This window comes from Aricia agestis, chromosome 11 (genome assembly GCF_905147365.1).
Source record: "Aricia agestis chromosome 11, ilAriAges1.1, whole genome shotgun sequence".
Taxonomy (NCBI): Eukaryota; Metazoa; Arthropoda; class Insecta; order Lepidoptera; family Lycaenidae; genus Aricia; species Aricia agestis.
The window spans coordinates 14,954,957-14,980,070 of record NC_056416.1 but is presented as its reverse complement, the minus strand read 5'-3'; the positions used below and the strand labels follow the sequence as shown (position 1 = coordinate 14,980,070).

Below are 25,114 nucleotides of genomic sequence, written 5' to 3'. Positions count from 1 at the left end.
AGCGTTCAAGACGGCGTTACGCCTTATTAGGACTTAAGTTTTTGCATGGAGCGTTATGATATAAACTAACTCGAGCGACGCGAGGCAAACAAAAGGTCGGCTGAGTGCTGCTGCTCGATTTGATTAAATTTGTTTTGAATCGCAAGGTAATTTCGTTTTAAGTAAGTCTCGACTTCAAAGTAAATCAGACGAGACATAAGAACCATTGAGAGAAGTTAGTCTCGCGCATCTCGCGCCCGATATTCGCTGATTTAGTTGACGAGGTCCATTTTGTAGAATCGAATAAATTCAAATACGACGAGGCTTTTCAAAGTTCGTCTAAAGGAGAAAAAGACGTTGACACCGAATTTCATATTTAAATAGTAAACATACAACGCACCTGCAGCTCTTCTGATGCTATGAGTGTCCATGGGCAACGGAAGTTGCTTTCAAACAGGTGACCCGTTTGCTCGTTTGCCCCCTTATTTCCTAAAAAAAATTAAACAATAAAGAAATTTAAACAGATGCACAACAACATACACATTGCAATTTCTCGTAGTATGATGAGTTAAAAAAAAAGTAGGAATTAATTTTCAGGGCAACCAAGTCCTCAAATAATTAACATAAGCTCCATAAATCTAAAACAATTGACGTAATAAACAGGTAATAAAATGTTATAAATAGCCAATAAATGTACGATAATGCCAATGATGTATGAAATCGGCGGCATTAACACGTTGAGTCACATCGTCGGAAGGCGCGCGTCGCGGCCGTGCGGTGCGGTCTGCGGTACCTGCATCTCTTTGAGTTTCCAGATTAGTTGCCGAGTTAACGTTGTTTGATTAAGTTTGTTTAACGCGGTTTACTGCTGGGAATAAATAACAACAATATTCGTGTTATTCCACGTATCCGTAGTATGTACTCAATACTCATGTTATAGAAGCCTATTTATTGGGGATTATTACACAGGGCTAGTTTTGCCTCGGGACGGCGACTGTTAAACCTTAAAGTTTATAATGTAATCTTGTTGCAGGGCAGAGGATACGGACCGGACTACCAGCAGGGAACGAGATCCAGAGCAAGGGTGAGCTTTACAAAATAATTACGATATTTTTGACCCGTCGTCTCCAGTTATCAAACTACATGAGACATCTGTGGCTTCTGTCTTGGCTTATACTAACAATTAAATTATATGTTAAATGAAAAGACAGCATAATTATTAATTTTCCGTCGTCTAGTACATCTGCAACCTAACTAGGCCGGCAACGCACGCTCTTTTAGGCTGGTATAAATAGTCAGTACTCAAGATGCATCTCGGTCTCAAGACACGGTTCAAGCTCTGTGATTGGTTGGCTGTCAACATTTGGACCAATTACAGAGCCGAACCGCTTCTTGAGACCGGATCGCATCTTAAGTACTGACTATTTATACCAGCCCTAATGTTGCGAGTGTCCATGGGCGACGGTAGTTGCTTACAATCAGGGGACTCGTTTGCTCATTTGCCCCCTTATTTTATAAAAAAAAATACAAGTCCTTTAGGTACTTACCCGAGCCGGACTGACGTTGTGTTATCATTATTATTCCAGCGCCAATATCAGAAACACTAATAAAATTAGTACGATAGTGGTAAGGGGTAATAAAATTTGCAACATGTTAACATAATACGTCACGTACTGGCAGCAAATTGTCTTGGCAAGAGACAGAAGCCCAAACAAATTGGCTGCGGCCCCGCACGAGACCGCCCGTGCTTTAATTAGGAACCAGATTAAAGGCGTCGCGGTGATGTATGAGAAATTTCCAGATATCATTCCGGTTGGCCCTTGACGCTTTGAAATGTAATTTTGAGAGCAATTTTGTTTGCTTTTGATTCATGACTCATTACTGGATAATTAAGATGAGATTCTGCGACTTGTTCGGGTGTGAATAATTATACACCTTACAGGTTTCTTGAGCTTAATTCGGTTCAATGAAGCTCGTTATAGCGATTTTTTTAACTTCAATCAATTAATACTTTCGCTCTTTGCCTTAGCTACTACGGCTATATTAACCTTGTATTTTATTACCATATTAGTGATCGAAGACCATTTTATATTTTTTTATTAAAATAGCAAATGTATGACGTACGATTATCCCCTAAAGGCTAAAGCTATTTGGTACAGTTGAAGCCTGAAATGTAAACTCATGTTCAAAAAGTAATTGAGAAAGGGTAGGTGTTGCCATGCTTCTAAGAAGCAATACGACTTCTGAGTCACATTTCAATTGACATATTGGAAGCGAGAAACTGACTGGAGCCTATAAGTCAAGTTAATTAACCACCAAATCCCTTAATCCCAGCTCTTCAACGCCTCACGTTGGCATTATGATATGGATTTAATTCAAAGCGCGCCAACGGTTTAAATCACACCTGGCAACGTTGGCACACGTGTACCAACTTACATACCTCATTTGCCTTCACCTGATGAACTACAGGCTAATACGGCTCCTAAATCCAATCACTTAGGATCGCTTTCGCCTGAACCGCCTGGAACAAATATCGCTCGTAAGAAGATATTGGTTACTTACAGAATTAATTTAGCAAAGTTGCGACATCGTACTCGGAAATCCAGTATTACGCCATAATGAATTTTATTAATACGGCAATAAAGTTCGTGTAGCTCAGCTGGAGTGTACCACGATGTCATGTACAGTATTTAGGTGACTGCTTCTTGTTACAATATATTGTGTCGGACACAAATATCCGCCATCTTGGCCGAGTCCAGCCATGCATTAATTTGAGATACATAGTGTCTGTAGAACATGAACAATCGTCGTAATAAACCTTTATACATCTAGTACTACTGAACGAAGAATATACTTTTCAGAAGCCGATCCTGGCCAATAGTTCCATCTATCGAAAATTGTATTTTCGCTGTCCCGGATTAAATGTTTAAGTCGTATAGAATCGGTGTGGATACAATATAGAGCGCGCTTAGTATTCGAAGAAGCGATACCGGTTAAGCCCCGTGTCTCAGGGCTTTGAATTGACGAAGCAATTCCGAGGGGATACGACTTAGATACGATTCTATAGCGGGACGCGGGGCGCTGCGGGGCAAATAGAGACTTCATGCCTCGACGCCCATGCAATTCATGAAAATGGCTCCTTGGGAAGCGCAGCAACAGTTTTCACTCGAATCAAATTTCTTTGCTAACTGATAACTATTGAAGGATCTATTCCCCTTGCGATTGAAAATAGATCTTTCTACAGTGCAATCTAAATGTATTTTTTTTGGAAAATGTATTTTCAGTACTTAGTAGTGAAAAAATCATAAGCAAAAAATATAAAAACTTGTGCCTTTCTATCTGTTTGTTATCTCTTCAGCCGCTGCACCGAGTTTGATTTTATTAAGGGTGGGTTGCACCAGAGGCGTAGTTATAGTTAAGGTTAAGATTATTGACAAATATGGCGTCCATTATGGACTTTTACTAGGGATTTGACAGTTTATTTGACATTTTGTTATGGTTAAAGTTAAAGTGGTGCAACCCACCCTAAGTGTAGAAATACCTGCATCCCGGGTAAAGATAAAAAAAGTATGAAATATAAACGAATTGCTATATACAATAGCGCTGCAGACAACATCTAGTAAAATAATCTCGGGGGGCACGGTAGTCGCGTAAAGACGAGCCAAGCGAAGCGCAAAGGCACTACCTACCGTTTCTGGAAACGTTTCGTCGTAGTTTTAAACTCTCGTAAGTCGTAACTTTGGTTTGGATAATGCCAGATAGTTCAAATTTTCAAGATATTTTAGTGATTTCATTTTCCAATAACATCTAAAACAATTACGCACTTGTAATAATGAATGAATGGATGAAAATTCTTTATTGCACCAAAAATACTAAACTAAACCCATAGTAAAATGCCAAAACTAATAAACCAAAACCTTAGACGCAATGAAGCGTAATGATAACAGTTTACATAATCGAATGGAGAACATCAGGAAATCCTCACCAAGCCCATAGTTGCAAGTAGTAAGATAAAATGAAGAAGGCCGGTCTTAATTACGTACGTGATGGGGCGCGGCTCCTCCGTAATTATTTCAGCCTTTATATTTTCCTCTTATTGGAAAAAAGCGGGAATCCAATCGTTGGCGTCTATGACGTGAATAATTTTCAAACAGGCTTTGACGGTTTTAATTATGGACTCTTAATTATGCCGCTGAAATCCGCGCAAATATCGGTAAATATTATTCGATGCTTTTAAATTTGTGTTTTTTTGGAATGTTTTATTACTGTCCGCCTTTTCCTGGTTCGTGTATACAACGTTTGTCTGTGTTTACTGTTATTAGCTATATTTTTAAAAATTCAATTACTTACTGGGAATTGTTATCATACAGTGTTATCCATACAAATATTATAAATGCAAAAGAGTACCGGTCTGTATGACTGTTTATTACCTTTTCACGATCAAACCGCTGAACCGATTTTTCTGAAATTCTGCATCTATATACTAGATACTTTGAGTCCCGAGAAAGGACATAGGACACTTTTTATCCAAAATAGTTAAGGGGGCGACTAACCCTATTCGTGTCGATTTTATAATTCATTTTTATACTTGAAAATAATCCCCGAATTGTTTCATTTTCTAAAATTAGATACTACATTATATTTTCGAGAATTCGATCTGAGCAAAAACAACCTTAAAATTTTCTCGATAGAAAAAATTCACAAAGATGCATCTAATTTTCACGAATTTTTCATTTATTGCCAAATCCGTGCATTGACTAAGTTTAAAATTTTAACACATTGTATAAAATTCCATCATTGAGAGATCGACCTAGCTGATTTTAAAATATTTTCTATTTATCGAGTTATTGAGAAAAAACTAATTTGGCGATGAATCCGCGTCATCCTTTTTCACCTGGCATAATATGAAAGACGGGCGTGAGTGTGAAGAGAGAAGGACGATGTTTGATTTTTTGGGTTACTTTCCCTCTTATGATTTATTTTAATCTCAATGCTAATAAAATAATAACCAAACTCGTCACTCGACCATATTATTAATGTGCCATATTGTTTGTCGTTGCGCGATTATTAAATGATGTGATACTTAAATTGAAGAAGTTGACGGGCAGTGCATGGATGGAGGGTTCCGCTAAACGGACAGCGATAGGCTGGTAATGATTTACAAAATGACTATACCTGCTGTACACTGTACCTGCTGTACCCTGTTAGAGCTCAACAGGTATATTCATACCTGTTGTTGAGCTCTAACAATAATACAGAAATGCATCCATTATGCTGTATGCACTAAAGTTCATAAATTGATGGAACGGTCTTTTTAAAAGCAAACTCTTGTATACGGTGAAAATATTGTCACGTGAATCGTGAGTGACGGGTGGTAAAGCATGATATATCGACAGCAGTTTGACAAAAGGAAAAGGCTTTCGGAGATAAGACCGACGTCGGCGGGGCTAGTGATCGCCATTTGTATGTCTTCTGTCCCACCCATTCGTTTGAGCCCCAAAGTGATTGTGTTCCTATATTACAGTAGTCTCTACACCATTTTATTTCAATTTGTTATTTTTTACTTTTTATTTAGCATGTGAAATGCTATGCTATAAACTTCATAAATATTATTGTCTTTTCTCTGATGTTGTTTGACTGCAGCACTGTTATTTAACAGCGTTGACGTTTGGTAAGTCCGCTTAAACGAGCGTTTTGCCGCTACATCGCGAGATCACAAGCTGCAGGTAACGATTTATTTAAAAGGGCGACTAACGCAAAAATTAAAAAATCAAACATCCTTCTCTCTTCACACTCACGTCCGTCTTTCATATGCCAGGTGAAAAAGGACGACGCGGAATCATCGCCAAGTTAGTTTTTTCTTAATAACTCGATAAATATACAAAATTTTAAAAATCCACCATCAATGTCTCTATGATAGCATTTTATACAACGTGTTCAAATATTAACTTAGTTTATTGCACGGTTATGGGAATATATGAAACATTCTTGAAAATTAGATGCAGGTGATTTTTTTCTATTGAGAAAATTTTAAGATATTGTGTTTTCGCTTAGATTAAATTCTCGAAAATATAATGACGACCTCTGTGGCTCAGTTGGTTAGTTGTTGGTAGCCGGGGGTCGCGGGTTCGAATCCCGCCGACGGAACAAGAAAAGTTTTCAAAGTTCCTGGGTCATGGATGTGTATTAAATATGTGTATTATATAATAAAAATCTTAAATATATGTATAGTATAAAAGTATTAAATATATTTCCATTGTCTGGTACCCGTAACACAAGTCCTTCAGGTACTTAGCACGGGGCTAGACTGACGTGGTATGAAAATCTTATGCACCCTCTATATACCCTAAGTAACTTTCTATTAGTAAGAGGGGTATGTTTATAAAATGAAACAATTTGGAGCTTATTTACAAGTATAAAAATGAATTATAAAATCTACAATTTGGGTTAGTCACCCCCTAAATAGTGGCGCGTTCGTGCCGTCATTGCTTGTGAATTGTGATCATGCGGTGTAGCCGCCATACCGCGCGTTCGGGAGGAAGCATATAAACCGAAATTATGTAGTTTAATACTTTCAGTATACAAATCAACCTGCTATAAATAAACCAATACTATCAAGTAACGTTAGCTAGTATAAGGTTAACGTATAGAATAGCACTTGGATCGAATTAGTTATCCAGATTCAATCGTCACCCGATCCGGCATATCAGATGACACTATCCCGTAACAAATATCGGGCTTTCATCACAGAAATCAATATACTATTTATAGTATATATTTTGTCATCAACACCAGAACATCAGATAGTATGTTGCTCAATTACTAGACGTTTTCGTTTAAGTCTACAGTATATAATATGATATAATATAACGTTACTAAGGATCGCCCAATGGTCGAAATTCGACCTTAGTTTCAACGACAATAGGGCTACTAATTACTACCTCTATTTTGTAAAACAATATTGACTTTATCATATTTTTTTTCAACTCTTGTCTCTGGGCCTCAGCTGATCTCAGGCTGGCCGTATAAGCATTGTCTAATAGTATCTAAGATTCAATAAAAAAAAAACTACAATCCATTTTCAATTTGTCAACTTGTTGTCAACAGACTTCAACCATAAATAAGTATAATTCGTTCATATAGGCTTGTCACTCAAAAATCTGTCATTTATTATGTGTGTGTGTGTGTGTGTGTTGTAGTATGTGTAATGTTTTATTTGTTAAAAAAATATACGATAAAAGCATAATTTCAAAACAATATTAGCTCGATGCACTTCTTCACCATATAAACTATAACTGTGCAAAATTTAATTCACCTACGTTTCCCCATTTTTCGTCAAACCCTTTTGACAACAAATTTTTGGCTTACGTATTAATATATAGATTATAGTTAAACCAGGTCTTGAATGTAATTAATAGTAAATGTCTGTATAGACCCTGTGAAACGTGTGTGTAACTTAAACAACTTGTCTAACTATTCATACGTTAAACGCATGTATAAGAAGATTTTAATAGTAGAACCAATATATTATTTAAAATCTTAAATCAATCATACACATATTTTATACACACCAAAGACCAAGGAACATTGAAAAGTCTTTGTTCCATTGGTGGGGTTCGAACCCGCGACCCCGGCTCTAGCTGCCACACGCTGAACCACAGAGACACAGGTCGCCAATATTCGACCGTTATTTATGCAAAATACACGTAAACGTACAATTTCGCCCGCAAATAGTTCGTAATTTAATAAATCGGTGCCGTGTTCATAAAATAAAACCGCTAATGGTGTACATTAGTACTTCATGGCTCGCGATTAATGTCGGTCAATTATTGAAGCCGACGGCCCGGCTCCATTAGCTAGACAACTGTGAAATCATTTAGAAAATTCCTACGATTTACGCGAGTGACTCCGCTAATGACTTCATCGGGGTGTTTTTGTGGATTTCCATAGTCACTAATCAGCAGATCCGGTGGTTTTTTAAATTGGGTGTAATGGCTCATTTTTAACCGACTTCCAAAAATTTTGAGGTTATATGTTCGGCTGCGGATATTTTTGGTTCATAGGTAGATGACCGTTATTTATCGGGTCATGCCAATTCAATGCTAATTCTGATCTGTCGGCTAGGTTTGACATAAAACGACCATGCAAATTCTCTGATAGTGAGAAATTGATCGCTGTAAGTCGGGTCATGCCAAGTCAATGTTAATCAGTAATCGTGACCTGTCAGCTAGATGGCTGACATAACGCGACCATAGCACGTAGGTCAGCAAACTGGCTGTTTTTCTTATCTCTACCAACCAAACCTCTACTAACCAAACTTGGAAATAACATATTTCCAACGCGGGAATCGAACCCATGACCCATGATATAATGTAACGCATTACTCTGCGCCACACGACTATGGTAGACAAATCGCAAAAAGTTTTTTTACATCACCATTAAAAACAACTGGCTCACTAACTCCACACGGGTGAATTCTTTTATTCCAAATAGTTCTTCAAAAAACAAAAGGCTATTTATACGTATGGAAAAACAACAGAACGAACCATTCATATCAATTGATTTGCGATGGGCTGGTCGAACGGTAATCTACCGATATTTGGTACAATTAACATAATTTATTTGCTCAATATAATTAACCAATGTAATATTTCACGATCGCAATCATTCACTTCATTTTAAAATTCATTTCAACACAACATCAGATAATTATTTTTGTATCTGAAACCTTTGTTTGTTTACAAAGCATTTACAGATATTTTTGTAAAGTGTATAAATCATTACAGTATCGCTAAAAGTGTTGATGCAATGAAAACAAGACTTTTATAAAAAAACACCATTGACAAATGAATCTGTTTCCTACTGATGCATCTCTAATGCCTAAAAGTACATGTAAAATAAAATAAAAGTTACATAAAGACATGTCCTTGCTCCAGATCCGGCACGATTTCGTTAAGTGACCCATTTCAGCGTGTAACAAGTTAAACTCTAAAACATTTAACCCAATTACTCGAAACTGCACAAGAAATTTAAAAATGACTGAAACATCTAGCCCAATTATGTTCACAAAGAGTAAACGCTCGCTGAGTCTTAGATTATTAACATAGGGGAGAGCTGCCTCTAATTACGTCTCCATTCTTCTCTGATGAATACTTCGCTGACATTAAATTAAGAAGTTTCATCGTTCGCTACATTTATTTTGTCATTTTATGGACCACTTTTATTATCGTCTCTAAAAGTGCTCGCCGTTTTTCATTTTGTAACGTTTATCGTCTCGGACTAGCTGCAATTAATAAGGTATCGTGGAAAATAAACGTTTGCGTGATGGGGAACTGTGTATAGATATCGACCCGTTTATATTTAAAATGCATAAAGGACACCATTAAAAATTAACTTGTCGTTTTGTTAGTAATCTGTATTTTAAGCAAAAACAGTAGGTAGTTTTAGAAGCTATAGTTTTTGTTACCAGTGGATTGGTCCATCGAAACATCGAAAATAAGAAAATTAATCTGCCTCAAAATCCGTAAGTGCATAAACAATATTCGCGTAAACCTAAAAATCACTAAGCAAAATACTCATCTAAAATCAATTCGAGATTCCGCTCTCTCTAATTCGATTGTACCTGATGGAACACTCGGCGTCGGCTGTCAGTTCCAAAGTGGTTCTATTAAATATTAATCCCGAAATTAACCATCTTACCCTTGACAATGGCGGGCAGGGGTTATTATTCATAATAAGCGACAGGAGAGATCAATTCACCCGGAGCTGCGGCGGACCGCATGAATGATTGTCCGCCGTCAGATGCAATAATGAAAATGCCGACGTCGGCAGTCGAGGATTCCGGGATCTTGGCATCGCATTCTATAGGTACGAGTCAATCGAAAATTGAAACATTTTTGTGTTGGGTCACCCTACCTAGTATACCCAAGTTTGAAACTTAAAGTTTTATTCGACAGTATGTTTGCCTGCATTAGATGAGCATGACAGTTGAAATGCGAAAAATAGAAATATTGGCAGATTTTTGGGACAAAATGACGGATTTCGTTAGTCGATCTATTACTTCCTCTATTCATTTTTCCAGTACAAAGCGAGCTGGAAAATTTTTTTTTTCGCCAAAAACAAAAAGTTTTTGTTCTCCGATGAGAATGATTTACTTTGATATCACGAGAGAAATAAATCAAAACTAATCGTGGACAAAATCTGGCTACTTGATGGTAGTCTTAATAAATTGTCGCTAATATTTAAGCTAATCTGTCCAGGGTTCACGCGCGCTGGCGCTACATCACTCGTATTTCGTCACTAGACCTCCAGTAGGCGCCCCTATGATTTGTGATCTCGTGAAGCCATTTTTCATCCGCCCTGTCTTCACTAAATCACGCAGCTACTCCTTGTGGTCCAACTATTGGTACCCCTTTAATCCCGCCGATCCATTCTCGACCCTACGCCGTCGACTCAAGACGTATCTTCTCGAGTCTTCGTCGAACATCTTAAGCATTGTTAATCTTATTTAGTGGGATATTGAGTCTAATTTATTACGTTGTAAGGTGGATTTCTCGATGGCTGAATGGTTTTAAATTGGCGCTGGGGTCTAGCAATATTTTTTAGTTGTTTACCTTACTTTTGTGTAATAAAATTGCTTCAAGGTTTATTCATGTCCTTGCACCATGGTGAATTTAAGTTATAATTTATGTTGTAGATAAATGCTTCTAACGGCCTTCGAACGCTGAGGCTATTTATAACATTATTTTGTATCAAAATGTGCAAACTTATTTTGTGCTTTCATATAAATTAAATTTATCCTGTCACTGTTGTCGCCAATGAAAAAGGTTTATCCCACCAAAAACATAAATGTAAAAGTGGAAAGCCAAGTTCCATACAAAAGTTATTCTTGTCTACGGACTTCGCCGTAAAAAGGATGGAGATATATAATGAGTGCCAAGTTCTATGGAAAATTGAAATATGTATGTATAGGAACCAAATAACATTATGAACAAATAATAGACTATATTTCTTTGCTTTATTGAATGTCTATAACAATTGATGTCATTTAAATAATGTGAGATCCTAAACTAGATTAGATTTGACATGTCTAGTTTTCATCAGAATTAAAATTTTCAATAACTTTATAAAATGACTGACATAAAAGTAAAATAAAACAAATATATAAGGGGGGTCTCCATACAAGAAACACATTTTTTGCCCGGTTTGCACTTAACCGATTTTTTTTTGTTTTTTGATTTTTCCCTACGCTTACACAATTACCGAGCTGGATTCCATATATCAGCCTTCTAGATCATCTAGAACTGGGTTAGGATTTTGATCTATAGGTCAGTCAGTCAGTGATGAAAATGTAGATTTTGCGACGTTAATATCTTAACAACCGTTTGAGCTGTGCTTATAAAATTTAGATCATATTATAAGTTTATCTTGCAAGTCTCATTATATGAGCCAAATTTGAAACGTTTATGTGAAATAATTTCTGAATAATTATGAGGGGGTCAAAAGTAGCTGCAAATGCAGGTTCATGTAATATTACACACGGTGCTGCTCGCCAGTTCTGTTATAATGGAACTTGGCTTGACACGCTACCGCGTGTCTAGATACTGATTGGGTTATAGAGGATTAAAATCAGAGTTGTAATGTAGTTTCAAAGATATAACCTGTTTACTGACGGTATTTACCGAAGGGCTGCTCACATCTACCCTTTGCACACCAACAGCTGTAACCGATTTTGTTGAGCAAACGTAAACACGTGTAATGTCAACATGGATCCCGGACAGTTGAAGTGGCTGAAGGTTGTGGTGGGTGGACCGTGGAAGGTTATTTTAATCTAAATGAAAATGTATTACTTTAATCCCGAGAAGCTAGAGTGTTCTCCAAACAAACTCTACATGACATATTACATATATTATTGCAATGTTGCCCTGACAAAGTGTGCATTGAGTAGAATTACGGACCAAATCTTGATTAATTTCCTAATTTAAGGTGCAAATTACTTATATTAGTACTATGAAGTCTGCTTTTGATCATAATAATATTACAAACACTAAAGATTTTGATTGATTTGACTTAGGTCCGAAATTACTGGACTATAACGCAAAAATATAAAAGTGACTACAGACTAGGGGTACTTTCGGCAAATGTACCATTACTTTGGCATTTCCGTCTGCATGTACATCTCAGGCATCGTGTAGTAAATAAAACATTGGGAAAATAGCGAAAACAAACAGTGGAATATTTATTTCTTCCGAGTGTAGGCATTAACAGAAACCTTTTAAATTGTGATCACGGTATCCACATTCTGGAGTTCCGTTAAATTTGTTGTGCACTTCAACGTCTTCCTTTTCATTACAATTGAAATGTATTCTTTTTGGAGATGAATACATTTTTTCTAAAAAAAAATATTTTTTGGTAATTACACACTTGATCAAATTGGTCGAAAAATGCAATTTAAATTCAATACAACCGTCACTAAAATGAGATAGCACCGGGTAGAGTGCTATCTCATTTTAGTCTTTGAAATTAAATTTCCCGATGAAACAATATTTTCGGATAAACATGTTACATGGCTGGCGCCTGGCACTTACATCTTTATGGTCATACCCACGCTCGAAGTTATAGGTCACTGGTTTGGAAATAATTGTCAACGTAAGCAAAGAAACGCCGCTTACTTTTCCGTAACATAATGATATTCGCTTATATAGACATTATTCATGATGTCTTGAATGTATAAGTAATCATTATTTGAATATGTATTAATGAGCTTAGCGAATATATTATTTCGTATCAGCATTTTCCGTAAAATGCGAGGGACTTACGAGGGGAGGCTTTTTTGTGGTTTGTTATGTAAACCGATTACGTAAGGGCTTATTTAACTGGGACACCATGGCACCAACAATCGTTGGTAGCGGTGACTCATGGTTGTGCAGCCATGGTGTCCCAGAAAAATATACGTATAGCCTTTACAATGTACATAGTTTAACCCACGGAAATAAATCAAGATAGAAAGGCTAAGCGGGTGGAGTACGCGTGTTTCAATCTTGCTCTGTCGTGCAAGATTCATTTAACGTTCATTCAGTCAGCGCGCACGTCTCGACTTGATTACATCGGAGCGGTTGTGCAAAAATGCCTCATTGTGCAGTGTCTAATTGTAAAAACAGAAGTACGAAAGTGAATCAATCAAAAGGAGGCATTTCTTGCCACGGGTAAGTTATTTGTTTTAACTAAAAGCAAAGCAAAAATTGACACGAGCGATACCTTAGCAACGGACGCGCGTCGCCGTTCTATCTTGATTTATTTCTATGGTTTAACTCATCAATTCCCAAGCGGCAGCCGGCTGTCGCATAACAATTGAAAATCTATTGTGTCTGCGATACCCACGACGATGTAGGTGCTACAGACTATGTAAGTACGTACTAAACGTACGTCCACACTTTGTACGTAGTTCACGATACATAGCTTATAGAAACATAACCAAACGCCGCCAAACGGACACTGTCTATACAGCTGTATAGAAACAATTAGACCACGGAAGCGTTATGATAATGGTGATGATGAATGTACATAATCATATTAATAACAACGCCGGGTCGGTCGATGCAAATCATAACGCGTTCTAATTCGCAAATTTAGTTTTGCAAATTCAAAATTGGCGCGCCATATTGGGATTTGGGAATTCAGTACTACCAAGTGTTGATTCGCCTAAATATGTTATTATAATTACCAATGCTGGACTGAAATTTAGTATACATGAGTTAGTAGTTCGGCGTATTATGATATGGAATGGGATAAAAAATCGGTTCAGCTGTTTTTTTTTTATGAAATAAGGGGCAAACGAGCAAACGGCTCACCTAATGGAAAGCAACTTCTGTCGCCCATGGACACACAGGTGCAGGTGCGTTGCCGGCCTTTTAAGAGGGAATAGGAGGCAGGGTAGGGGAGGCAAGGAAGGGAATAGGGAAGGGAAGGGTAGGGAATTGGGCCTCCGGTAAACTCACTCACTCGGCGAAACACAGCGCAAGCGCTATTTCACGCTGTGAGCCCGTGGTATTTCTCCGGTCGAGCCGGCCCATTCATGCCGAAACATGGCTGTACCACGTAAGAAGTTGTTTGGGTGTAAAGAGGTAACAGACAGTCACACTTCTTTCACAGTGAACTCTATGTAGGGGAATGTGAGGTAAAACGATCCCTACGGGTCAAATGATCCCTCCCCTTAAATCAGATTAAACCAGAGGCATCTTTCCAAATGCACGTGAAACGGGTTGCCCATAACCCTGCCAGTTGCCACTTATAGTATCATGGCGATCAGAGCGCTTGGCGAAATTTTATTTAATTTTTTAAAAAAAGTGTTGCTCTGATCTAAATTAAGCCTGTTTTTGGACTTTCATAGCTTTTTACGAATTCGTGTTTATTTAAATGTTACTTTGTTATAGGGTATTAATAGCAGTTACCTAATATTTAAACAGTTTTAGATCACCCCACGTGGTATTTGATGGTCGTGTTTTGATCGATTTCATGGAATTTGGTATATGGGGTGAAATGATCCCTATTTGTGTGCATAAAATGATCCCTGGATATAAAGTAGAAATTGGCGAATATTTTTCTTTTGATGAAATTGTTATTTTATTTTAATTTAATTATTGAAGAACAAATATATTATCAAAGATATCGATTTCAGAAGTCACTACTATCGTGTTTTGCCTTGAGACGGACCGATAAACCGACAGACAGCAAGATCTTAATAAATTTGCTCCCCTTTTTATCCTTTGGCTACCGAAGCCTAAAAAACTTGCTAAAAAACTAAAAGATGCGTGTTTCTTACTTATATGCTTAAATTGGTCATCAATAATAAATATTATCTCTGGGATTGTTTTACCCCAACTCAAGGGATCATTTTATACATAAGGGTGTATAAAATGATCCTTTAGTTAAACTTTTACAAAAACCTCTAGTACAAAAAAAGTACGTACATATGATAAATAAAATTAAATTAAGAAATTTAAAAAAAACCCCGCCAAACAACTTTAAAAAGTAATGAAATAATATTAACTGCCTTTAAGTTCAAATAATTCCTAACTTGTGTAAAGTAATATTTTAGTCCATAATTGTTGTCACGGTGTGTCGGGGGACCGCCAAGTAAATTACAACCTACAACCGCCAAGTCGCTGATTACCTATCTCGATTCAGATCGCTGTGAATTGATCCTTAAACTTGTTATGCGAAATCAAACATCTATTTACATTAGCGGTCCCCCGACACACCTTGACAATAATTATGGACTAAAATATTACTTTACACAAGTTATGAATTATTTGAACTTAAAGGCAGTTAATATTATTTCATTACTTTTTAAAGTTGTTTGGCGGGGTTTTTTTTAAATTTCTTAATTTTATTTTATTTCATACTTTTTAAACTTCTGTTGGTTATAAGTAGTGCAGAATAATTCCTATCAACAGAATCATATTCTCATGATTACCATCTATCAATGTCCTTTTCGATGAGGCCGTTGATATGAGCCCAAACATGAAACCTCCACTTTGGGTTCATAAGAAGCTCGGTTCCTATAGAATCCAGGTGATGCTGCAGCAGCAGCATGTAAATATTTACTGTTTATACTTTATCTACTTCTTAGTGGCTGTCGCAATTAGAATGAGCCCAAACACGAAACCTCTGCTCTAAGTTGGCGAGGAATTGGATATCCTATTGATTAATTACCAGGTGATGCTGCAGCACCAGGTCAACTTTCCATTATTATGTGTATACGTATATTGTATATTTACAAATGTCACGAACTAGAATGAAATATAAAACCCATCTAACGACTACAAGTTGCTAACGGCCTTTCATTAACCAGATAAACCCTGATTGTCCAGCACTGAGCAGGCTGATGATGATGAACTATAGCTAAGAACACTCTCGATCATGTCAGCTTTCAAACAAAAAAACTAGATCAAAATCGGTCCACCCGTTTGGATGCTACGATGCCACGGACAGATACACACACAGACAAACAGACAGACAGACAGACAGACAGACAGACAGACAGACAGACACGTTAAACTTATAACACCCCTATTTTTTGTCGGGGGTTAAAAATAAGTATGCTATCACGAAGTTTGGTAAATTCACTACATCCAGCCATATTGTGATTTTTCCTTCAACTTTAGCCATACTTAAGATTTTTCCCTTTAGGGGATCATTTTACCTCACCTTCCCCTAAGTTACACAGTATCTACACAGTACACACACACCTTAAAGTATTATTTATCACTTAGTATTGTTACACACTATAGAATATTATGCATTCGATGATGCTTTTGCGGCCTTACTCTTCTGAGCCACCGGAACGCAGTGTTGTAGCCTAGCCCTAAAATTTCTGATACACCATTACCAAGTTAAACTTGAATGAATAAAGTCGTTCCACCATCCATCGCTTCTAGAGCGAAAGCATGTTATTCTGTCTCTTACCTCTTCACGCCAAAACCACTGAACATATTTTGCTTATTAAGGACATATCACATACTTTGAGTCCCAGGAAGGGACATAAGATACTTTTTATCCTGAAAAATGCACAGTTCTCGCACAAACGATTTTCTGCTCAACGGAGCTGCGGGCATCGAATAGTGTATTTTATAATAATTTTCAAAGCAAGTCTTCATCACTCAAAGTTTCTTTGTCCCTAATCAAGCTTGTGCATCCATTAAATTTGAAGTAGACCACGATAGTTTTTTATTAAAAGTTCGCGGAGCATTTAAAATCTCTCTTAAATACAGTTTTGTTCCGCACTACGAATAGCTTTTTCGTAGTTAACGAAAAGTTGCTGTAACCGTATTTTTACCGACCACGGGCGTGCGGTGAAATGTTTACCTGTTTTGGTTAAAACGCTTCCTCTGTACGGGGCTGCACGGGGCCGTTCTGGGCTGGCACGTATTCGGAAATGACGGGCCCCGGGAGACGCGCCATTTAACGCGCCCCGCGTGTTTATTGTTTCAATATTTCGAATTTAGAACTTTTTTCTAGGTGGCTATGAGGAAAATTGTTTTTGTTTTTTTTTTACTGCGATCAAGGTCTTCTTCTTCTTTTTTTATTTTTTAGAGCAGGCATTTTTCCCTGCTTCCTGCCAGCATTTTCATATCGCTATAAGACATGACAAAGATAAGAATACTAATAAATGATTATCTTCATATATATAAAATTCTCGTGTCACAATGTTAGTTACTGTTCTCCTCCAAAACGGCTCTACTAATTTTTACCAAATTTTATATGCAAATGCTTATAAATTAATGTCAATAATAAAAGATAACCACATTTTTTTTGTTAAATTGAGTACTTGAATTATCGAAGCGCATTTTCATATTATCTAAACAAATAAACTTAATGCTGGAACATGTTGTCCTTGTAAACATTAGAGAGGCCGATGTATCTCGTAACTACGCCTTGGCTCATTATTTAGAAGCTCACAAACGCTCACCGACATTTTTATTTCCTTGGAGTAAGGTTGAAAATTCAAAAGCCACTCTCTCACACATATATCTCAAGTAGAAGTGTAACATCGCCTTAGCACTTATCTGGAAACAGAGCTGTTTTAATACGAATAAAGTGTTTTTACGGTGTGTTCTTTAATGTTTTGTTTTTATTGACTTCGCCATTTTTGTGTTTTACGAAAAGTGAAAATTCCACCATATTAATGGCTCTAATACTCCGCTACAAAAACGCATGCTCTCTGGATACTTAGTTTTCATTTTGCTCCTATATTTTGGTTTTACCTGAAACCTACTTCACTTTCAGTTCTAAAAAATTTGGTGTAAAACCTGCCTCATGCTTCTCCGTTCGGACCGGATTAATATCAAGTATTTTTTTTTTATGAAACAAGGGGGCAAACGAGCAAACGGGTCACCTGATGGAAAGCAACTTCCGTCGCCCATGGACACTCGCAGCATCAGAAGAGCTGAAGGTGCGTTGCAGGCCTTTTAAGAGGGAATAGGGTAATAGGGGAGGGTAGGGATGGGAAGGGAAGGGAATAGGGGAGGGTAGGGAAGGGAATAGGGTAGGGGATTGGGCCTCCGGTAAACTCACTCACTCGGCGAAACACAGCGCAAGCGCTGTTTCACGCCGGTTTTCTGTGAGAACGTGGTATTTCTCCGGTCGAGCCGGCCCATTCGTGCCGAAGCATGGCTCTCCCACGTATAAATAATCAATACCACTAGATGAATATCACTAATATCACTAGGTAGGTACTCATAATAATCAGTAAATAGTCAACATGGCTTCAAAGAAAACCAGTGTGAAATAAGTAACACAGCTTATATTTTGTTGTAGATAAAGTAATTTAATGGCCAAAGGAGATTTTGAGCTGGACCTTGCAGCTCCATTGGTACTTCAAGTGGTTGTGGGCAGTCACTATTATCACTTAAAATTTAAACAGACAAATCAGCAACACAAAATATTATAACTTGAAATGTTTCTTCTTCTTGATTGATGGATACCAAATCAAGACTGTTATCAGGACCGTTCATCCCGTACGAGTACGTAACACTTGCATTTTTTATGTGTACAAATGAAGGGTACGATATACGAGGTACGAAATCTGAACCATTATTCATGGATCCACTCTTGTTCCTACGCAAACTCGTATTCAAATATTCGAATAATATTTGTTCCCCTTTCGGCGCCAAGACGCGGACAATAGGCCGACGAATTTATATGCTCGTCAAATTTGTTTCAGCGTTTTTTGTTGTCTAGTCAATGGAATGCGTTGACAAGTGTACAGCGGTTTTATTCTAAAGACATTGTGAAATGGAATATTTTCATAATAGTTATTAATGCTCATTGAAAGATATTACATAGTTGCGAAGTATTTTTATTACTAGAGAAAATTATTATTATTACTAGAGATCGCCCAATTGTATTCGACCTTAGTTTCAACGACATTAGGACTACTACCGTTATTTTGTAAAAAAAATATTGACTTTATTTATATACATATTTTTTTCAAATGTCTCGGGGACTCAGCTTATCTCAGACTGGCCGTGTAGTCATTGTCTTACGGCCGTTCCCAATATTTGATCTATCTATGGTTTTGCTCTACTAGAGATAGGAATAGCTCACAATTGACATTAGACTAATGTCTAATGTGAGCTATTCCTATCTCTAGTAAGGCAAAACCAGAGATAGATCAAATATTGGGAACGGCCGTTATAGTATCTAAGATTCAATAAAAAAAACTATAATCCATTTTCAATTTGTCACCTTGTTGTCAACAGACTTCAACCATAAATAAAAGAGTATAATTCGTAAGTAAAGGCTTGTCACTCAAAAATATGTCATTTTTCCTAGTGTGTGTGTTGTAGTGTGTGTAAAGTTTTATTTGTAAAAAAATGTATGATAAAAGCATAATTTTAAAATAATATTAGCTCGATGCACTCCTTTACCATATAAACTATAACTGTGCAAAATTTCATTCACCTATGTTTCCCCATTTTTCGTCAAAAGGGATACAAAGTTTTTGGCCCACGTATTAATATATAGATTATTATATCTTTGCTTCTTATCTTCCCCTAGTATGACGACTAAAGAAAGGGGATTAATTTATAATGTCATAAACAAAGCTTGTCACTTATCCCCAAAAAATTTGCGAGTATTTCTATTATTTTTATGTGGTCCTGTTTAGTCTTGTAGTGTCCTAGAAGGCTTGTTTTTAATTTTCCTGATTTCAGTGTACCTTTAGTACATACGGTGCAACAAGTGCGATGTCAAAATCCCGAGTTATACAGAACGTAGAGAGCATTACAAATGTCCATTATAGCACCATTACAGAACAATAAAACGGTAGTTTGTTCGGAATAAGTCACATGTGCCGCCTCGAAGCAACTTTTGCGTGATTTATACAGGGCAGTCCACAGACGTGCTCCAAAACTGTGCACGGAATAAGAAAGGAAACGAGCACGGTACAGAATGATGTGCGGTTTCCATCTAGCACTTCACTACACAGTGGCATTTTAATCTTAGGATTCTATAATTGAATAGAGACAAAGTAATACTAAATAGAGACAAAGTAGTACTAAATTTTTCAAGTTTTTACACACGAATACTTCTTAAATAATTTCCTTTCATGTTAATTTCACGATTTCATTCTACGGGCCTTGTAATTCTTATTAACTATAAAATTACTAGAAACAATGTCTTAAAAATCCACTATCTTCAATAGACAAATCTCTTAGATAGGTCCAACCGCGGCAAGGCTTCTCACAACATTTCTTACAAACATTGACATATAACTCACCTCGCGGTTTTGACCAAGTATCCCCTTGGTCTCAGTGACTGCATCGGACCCCAAATCAATCCTTAGTACCTCCTGAATATTTTGTAGAAATATTTCACAAGCGAACAGAGTCGTAATGGCGGGCAGTAAACAACCCGGGAGCGTCCACAATGCGTCGGCAAACAATCCCAAGTTTTCCTATTCTGATTACTGTTTGGGCCGGGATTTTTGTGTTCTCAAATAATATTTTTTCGCATTGATATCTATTTAAGAGATTTTATCGAAAATTACCTCTTGAGATATTTTGCTGCCTTTTTTAAAAATGTTGTCCCAATTTATGTAATCCATTTTGATTCAGAACGCCTCCGTGGTCACGTAGTTAAGACTAGAACATGGCTCTTGACTAAGAGGTTGTGGCTTCGATTATTGCGTTGTAAACGTGTTATTTTCAAGTTTGGTTAGGTCTATGCATGCTGATCACCTGATTGTCTGACAAGTAAAATGATCCATGCGTTGGATGGGTATGTAAAAAGTCGGTCCTGCGCCTAACTGGCCTGGTTTAATTAAAATTAGCCATCGTCACCGAAACCAGCGTGGGGTTATTCTTATTATTACACTAAACAGCTACTTACTATGCTATTGTCACATGATGTTCAAGTATTGTCGCGAATTTTCTCGGCATGATTACGCTTGCAATGCTCTATGCATGCAGTATAACGCGATGTGATTTAAAATACATTGCAAGCGTTATCATGCCGAACTTTGGCCGCGTTTTTTCGGCCTAGTGTGTTTGGACACGACTACAGTGGCGCACTGGTGTATAATCGGTGTGTAATTAAACCGGACGATTACACAAGATGCAATATGCCCAGCAGCTGTGCAATTCGCAGCTTGCTCCCAGTGCGCTAATCGACGAATAACTCATATATAAGCAATCAGAAAGTGAGAAAGAGATATCTCTTAATCTTTTTCTCACATCCTGATTTTTTTTATAGGATCACAGCAATAATAATACACTTTTCTTGCACTTATTCCATTTGATTATATTATATATCTCTTATAATAATATTAATATTTTACACGACACCGTAAAATAAGAGCTGTGAAACATGAATATCCACCAAAAAGTTACAGTACATTCAATATAATATTGTAAAGGATCACTTTTTCCAAAAGATACTAAAGATTTAGTTGGTTAATATACGTCGATCGTAGGAATTACAGACACAATAGATCTACGAATAATAAATTATTATTCGTAGCAATAGATATTCAATTGTTACGCAGTCGCCTGTGGCCGCTTGAGGCTTGATGAGGTAAAATCATAAATTACTTAATATTAATTTCATAAGTATAAAAGTTTGATCATTAAATAGGTTATTGATATTTTAAGGGTAATCTAAAATATTAGTATGCAAACACTAAACAGGTCTCAGGGTGAATTGGTATTCGTACGTTTTTCGCCAACAAAATATATTATTATATTTCACAAATATTATAATTCTACTAATATTTTATCAAAAAGGTATTTAAATATTTTTATGCTATACTAAGGTGGTGATTATAATAATCGGAGGAGAAATGGCAAACAAAACTAGATATAATAATTATTATTAAAGACGCAGAAAGATTAAGTGGGTAACTTTCTATTTGAAAATTGATATTTTTTGCATAAATTGAGGCTTTAGGGCCGGGGAAATGATAAGAAATGAAAAAGTATGGATTGGATGTATAACCTGACGTATGCCTGATGATAAAGTGTGTAAGTTACAAGGTTTGTTCAAATTATAAGGGTAAAAATTGAGTGAATTCATCAATTGAGCCCTTCTAATTTGAACTGTAAAATGTTAGTTATCCAGAAGACATCCACTTACGTCTTTGTTATTAAAACTTGCGACGACTTCAAAATCCTATTGGTTGTGGACATCACTTCAACTGGGATGCAAATTGGACGTGCTTGAGTGTTACAAAGAAGCGAGTGCTTGTCGTTTGTTAACAGACTTGTAAGTTCGATAAATTCCTCTTGGCGTAACAAAAGTGTTTACAACTTAATATTGTTCGATGGTATTGGATATCAAAGTGAAACATTTGTAATTATTACAAACTATTTTGATTCTGTTCGCCGCCATCAGTATCAACTTTTGATTGAAGACGAATTTAGAATTGTTTGTTAATAATGAAGTGCAGTTGGTCAGTAAAATTAATTAATTTCCAATTAATACGCATTTTACTAAGGGCCTGTTTCACCACTTTATGATAAGCTATCCACCACTTAACTTGACAGATAGAGCATGGAGAATTTGGATGTGAACAGGCCCTAAGTGGACGTACATAAAATAATAATTGGGAATAAATAATCCCACCAAAAACATTTTCATGTAAAAATGTTGCCAAGATGAGAACATATAGTTCGTGGTGTCAAAAAGTAGTGAGATCTCATGTAGAGCCAAGTTTCTAACGTTACAGACTCAGCCCTAAATTTAAAAACCTTAATTTTACACTATAGCGCGGCAAAATATGTGATAGTATATAATGTGAGTTTTTAGATTCTTCTCGTATATATAATATTATATATAATAGTATGGTGAAGTTGGGTTATTAGGTGCGTACGTGTCTCTAACAACTTTTAGCTCTATGCGAATTCTTCCTAGATTACAATTTTCTTTTGCCTCTAATTGGACCGGACTATTTGTTTTCACATTCTGTTAATTGAGTCAAAATCAAATAAAACCTCTTTAGGGGCTTAATTTGAGTAAATACAAAAATAATTATCAAAGGGAATCCGGATCAGAAGTTCACTTATACAGCATTACCCACCAAATTGCATTAGGGTCCTGTCGATCTCCGGGGCCCTGCGCGCCCCCGAGGGCCCCTAATTCAATAAGGGCTCACAAGGCGACAGAATTAGTGCGTGTTGTCAACACGGCTAGATTTTGTTAATGAATCTTATAAACACAAAGTATGCCGATTGGCGTCACTTTTAAATAGTCGTAAGGCTTACTTGCGCGAATCAACGTTATAGTTAATCTTGGGGTAAAAGATCTGCCCTTTTGTAAATACGAGGAATGACAGATATAACATAATTAATTTTATTTAATTGTAACACTACATACCACGGATAAAAATGGTAAATAGTTGTCTTGGCACTAAGACTACAAAAACTTTTTTATATGAGGCATGATTCTAGTTTTAATTAATTTTATTTATTTGTAACTCTACATACCATAGATAAAATGGTAAATAGTTGTCTTGGCACTAAGACTACAATTATTTTTTTTTATAAGAGGCATGGTTCTATTGAGTTTTTTTATTGACAAAGTATAGTGTTCTCACGAGAAAAGCTGCCTCGTAGTAAGACAGTATAGTTATAACATCTTACAGCTCTTATTTACCTATCTGGAGTATGAAATTATTCTGAATATATAACCAAATATAACTACTAATTTTATTCGAATTTATTTAAACAACATCAAATTATATAAAAGTTAGTAAAGTCTCATGTAGTTGTAATGTAAGGAATATTCATTAGGCCTCAACTTAAAGTAAATTGAATTTACGAAGTTCGTCTAACTCGAGGGGGGGCTTCGACTCATTTAGTTGGAAAATAATTTCTTATAAGTATTAAAACTTTATGTTTTGTCTCCCCCTCCGATCTCAGAACTTACGTCGCTTAAACGAAACTTGTATTGAATAACTTTATATTATTATGTTTTTGTAGACTTTGAGCTACATTCGAAACCACTGAAGCTACGCAAAAATATTGTAATTTCCAAGCAGTCCAAGAAGTCTTTGAATCGCCTTGTGGTTTGAAGTTTTTCTTTTTATGAAATAAGGGGGCAAACGAGCAAACGGGTCACCTGATGGAAAGCAACATCCGTCGCCCATGGACACTCGCAGCGCCAGAAGAGCTGCAAGTGCGTTGCCAGCCTTTTAAGAGGGAATAGGGTAATAGGGGAGGGTAGGGATGGGAAGGGAAGGGAATAGGGGAGGGTAGGGAAGGGAATAGGGTAGGGGATTGGGCCTCCGGTAAACTCACTCACTCGGCGAAACACAGCGCAAGCGCTGTTTCACGCCGGTTTTCTGTGAGAACGTGGTATTTCTCCGGTCGAGCCAGCCCATTCATGCCGAAGCATGGCTCTCCCACGTATAAAAAGTTTACCCGGGAACAAACTCTCTCTCCTCACATTTATATTTTTTAATCCGCAAGTGCCAGCATTACACACAAAAAACCCTAAAAAGTCCTACGATTCTAAGGAAACTACAAAACGTCTTAAAGTCAACTTTTACCATGCAAATTTCAAATACGGTTACGGTAAATGAACACGTCTTCGCAAATTAATTATTCCGTGCCTAGTTCTAGTCACATTGTCTGGTTGTGTGCACTGCGGCATTGTGTACGGTGGCCTGTTGATACACTACCCCTCCTTGACGAGAAGGGGAGAGGGGGGGAGTTGATGACGTCATCGCTGAAATTTAATAACCACCGCTCCGGGCCACGCGCCCATTTATACAGCAGATCAGGTGGCACTGTGATCTCAAATTAGTGATGCTAAATTGTTTCGCGTTTAGAGGCTGGCGGTAAATACGGTTTCGGTTATAATCATCAAATTGTTACGGTCTCTTATTTCAATTATAATATCAATAGTATCGGAATTTCATTAGTTGTAACTCAAATTGAATTAATATTTAATTTCAGCTTCGCTTTGGTGTGTTATACATTATAATTTGAAACTAGGATACCTTTTATTAGCTACTCAATACAGGTTTTAATACATAGGTCATAGTATATCACTGTAAAAAAAAAATCGAAAAATAAAGACGAAATTATTACCATACAAAATTATTTAGTCATATTATACTCTCACAAACCTTGCC

General features: G+C 36.8%; 1 protein-coding gene across 8 annotated transcripts in view; it reads left to right on the top strand.

Annotated features, from left to right (window-relative positions):
- Positions 1–25,114, top strand: part of LOC121731844 (disintegrin and metalloproteinase domain-containing protein 11) — a 303,738-nt gene that overhangs the window by 164,310 nt on the left and 114,314 nt on the right. For all 8 annotated transcript variants that reach the window (XM_042121518.1, XM_042121513.1, XM_042121512.1 and 5 more), the window contains one exon: positions 1,013–1,063. In XM_042121518.1, coding sequence (XP_041977452.1) covers positions 1,013–1,063 — 51 coding nt within the window. The remainder of the gene's footprint in view (positions 1–1,012; positions 1,064–25,114) is intronic.